The sequence below is a fragment of the Haliotis rubra genome, unplaced genomic scaffold, assembly GCF_003918875.1.
Source record: "Haliotis rubra isolate DU_JTF1 unplaced genomic scaffold, ASM391887v1 Scf1527, whole genome shotgun sequence".
NCBI classification, from domain to species: domain Eukaryota; kingdom Metazoa; phylum Mollusca; class Gastropoda; order Lepetellida; family Haliotidae; genus Haliotis; species Haliotis rubra.
In genome coordinates, this window is record NW_025765478.1 from 75,760 (window position 1) to 78,417 (window position 2,658).

At 51.5% G+C, this 2,658-nt stretch overlaps 1 protein-coding gene across 1 annotated transcript; it reads right to left on the bottom strand.

The window, feature by feature from the left end:
* Nucleotides 1-787: 787 nt before the first annotated feature.
* LOC124270559 lies at nucleotides 788-2,300 on the bottom strand. The gene is made up of 2 exons (XM_046705576.1): nucleotides 1,738-2,300; nucleotides 788-974 (listed from the first exon to the last, which is right to left on the bottom strand). The coding sequence occupies exons 1-2, from the start codon at nucleotides 2,298-2,300 to the stop codon at nucleotides 788-790; spliced, it is 750 nt and encodes a 249-aa protein (XP_046561532.1).
* Nucleotides 2,301-2,658: the final 358 nt, after the last annotated feature.

Below are 2,658 nucleotides of genomic sequence, written 5' to 3' on the forward strand. Positions count from 1 at the left end.
TGACTTGTGAGGGTCTCTAGCTTCAGTCCTCATTGACCTGTGATGGGCTTAGCTTCAGTCCCCATTGACCTGTGAGGGGCTCTAGCTTCAGTCCTCATTGACCTGTGATGGGCTTAGCTTCAGTCCCCATTGACCTGTGAGGGGGTCAAGTCTCAGTCCTCGATTGACTTGATGGGAGCTGACCTTCAGGGTTCTAGCTTCAGTCCTCATTGACCTGTGAGGGGCTCTAGCTTCAGTCCTCATTGACATGTGAGGGGCTCTAGCTTCGGCTCTCATTGACCTGTGAGGGGTTCTAGCTTCAGTCCTCATTGACCTGTGAGGGGCTCTAGCTTCAGTCCTCATTGACATGTGAGGGGCCCTAGCTTCGGTTCTCATTGACCTGTGAGGGTTTCTAGCTTCAGTCCTCGTTGACATGTGAGGATCTCTAGCTTCAGTCCTCATTGACCTGTGAGGGGTTCTAACTTCAGTTCTCAGTGACCTGTGAGAGGCTTTAGCTTCAGTCCTCATTGACCTGTGAGGGGCTCTAGCTTCATCCCCCATTGACCTGTGAGGGGCTCTAGCTTCACTCATCATTGACCTGTGAGGGGCTCTAACGTAAATCCTCACTGACATGTGAGGGGCTTTAGCTTCAGTCGTCATTGACCTTATAGCGGATCTAGTTTCTGTCCTCACTGACATGTGAGGGTCTCTAGCTTCAGTCCTCATTGACCTGTGAGGGGTTCTAGCTTCAGTCCTCTTTGACCTCTGAGGGGCTCTAGCTTCTGTCCTCATTGACATGTGTGAGTTCTCATTGACATGTCTCTAGTCCTCTTTGACCTCTGAGGGGCTCAGTTCTCAGTGACCTGTGAGAGGCTTTAGCTTCAGTCCTCATTGACCTGTGAGGGGCTCTAGCTTCACTCCTCATTGACCTGTGAGGGGCTCTAGCTTCAGTCCTCATTGCCCTGTTAGCGGTTCTAGTGTCAGTCTTCATTGACCTGTGAGGGGCTCTAGATTCAGTTCTCATTGACATGTGAGGGGCTCCAGCTTCAGTCCTCTTTGACCTCTGAGGGGCTCTAGCTTCTGTCCCCATTGACATAGCTAGTCCTCATTGACATGTGAGGGGCCCTAGCTTCGGTTCTCATTGACCTGTGAGGGTAGAGACATGTCTCTCCAGCTTCAGTTCTCAGTGACCTGTGAGAGGCTTTAGCTTCAGTCCTCATTGACCATGTGTGAGTCGGGCTCTAGCTTCAGTCCTCATTGACCTTCAGTCCTCTTTGTGAGGGGATAGGGGCTCTAGCTTCAGTCCTCATTGCCCTGTTTCAGTCCTCATTGCCCTGTTAGCGGTTCTAGTGTCAGTCTTCATTGACCTGTGAGGGGCTCTAGGGCTCTAGACCTCTTCTAGTTCCTCATTGACATCATGTGAGGGGCTCCAGCATTGTCCAGGGGATCAAGTCCTGACTTTGACCTCTGAGGGGCTCTAGCTTCTGTCCCTCAGCTTGACATCTGAGCTCTCAGGGGTTCCTCATTGGCCTGTGAGGGGGATGTCCTCCAAGGGGCTCTTCAGTCCTCTTTGATTGTAGCCTGTGAGGGGAGCTTCAGTTGTCAGCTTCAGTCCTCCTCACTGACATGTGAGGGGCTTTAGCTTCAGTCGTCATTGACCTTATAGCGGATCTAGTTTCTGTCCTCACTGACATGTGAGTGTCTCTAGCTTCAGTCCTCATTGACCTGTGAGGGGTTCTAGCTTCAGTTCTCACTGACCTGTGAGAGGCTTTAGCTTCAGTCCTCATTGTCCTGTGAGCGGTTCTAGCGTCATTCCTCATTGAACCATAAGGGGCTCTAGCTTCAGTCCTCTTTGACCTCTGAGGGGCTCTAGCTTCTGTCCTCATTGACCTGTGAGGGTCTCTAGCTTCAGTTCTCACTGACCTGTGAGAGGCTTTAGCTTCAGTCCTCATTGTCCTGTGAGCGGTTCTAGCGTCATTCCTCATTGAACCATAAGGGGCTCTAGCTTCAGTCCTCTTTGACCTCTGAGGGGTTCTAGCTTCTGTCCTCATTGACATGTGAGGGTCTCTAGCTTCAGTTCTCAGTGACCTGTGAGAGGCTTTACCTTCAGTCCTCATTGACCTGTGAGGGGCTCTAGCTTCACTCCTCATTGACCTGTGAGGGGCTCTAGCTTCAGTCCTCATTGCCCTGTTAGCGGTTCTAGTGTCAGTCTTCATTGACCTGTGAGGGGCTCTAGATTTAGTTCTCATTGACATGTGAGGGGCTCCAGCTTCAGTCCTCTTTGACCTCTGAGGGGCTCTAGCTTCTGTCCCCATTGACATCTAGCTTCGGTTCCCATTGACCTGTGAGATGCTCCAACTTCAGTCTTCATTGTCCTGTGAGGGGATCAAGCCTCAGTCCTCTTTGACATGTGATTGGCTTAGCTTCAGTCCTCGTTGACCTTTGAGATGCTCCAACTTCAGTCTTCACTGCCCTGTGGGGGACTCTAGCTTCAGTCCTCTTTGACCTCTCAGGGGCTCTAGCTTCTTTCCTCATTGGCATGTGAGGGGCTCTAGCTTCCGTCCTCTTTGACCTCTCAGGGGCTCTAGCTCCAGTCCTCTTTGACCTCTCAGGGGCTCTAGCTTCTGTCCTCATTGGCAAGTAAGGGGCTCTAGCTTCAGTTGTCATTGACATGTGAGG

What these genes read in the sequence shown, in the direction of transcription:
- LOC124270559 (XM_046705576.1), bottom strand. Translation starts at nt 2,300, where the DNA reads ATGTCAATGGGGACAGAAGCTAGAGCCCCTCAGAGGTCAAAGAGGACT. An exon ending in GAAGCTAAAGCCTCTCACAG is followed by an intron (nt 975 to 1,737) that starts GTCAGTGAGAAC and finishes AGCCCCTCACAG; the next exon opens with GTCAATGAAGACTGACACTA.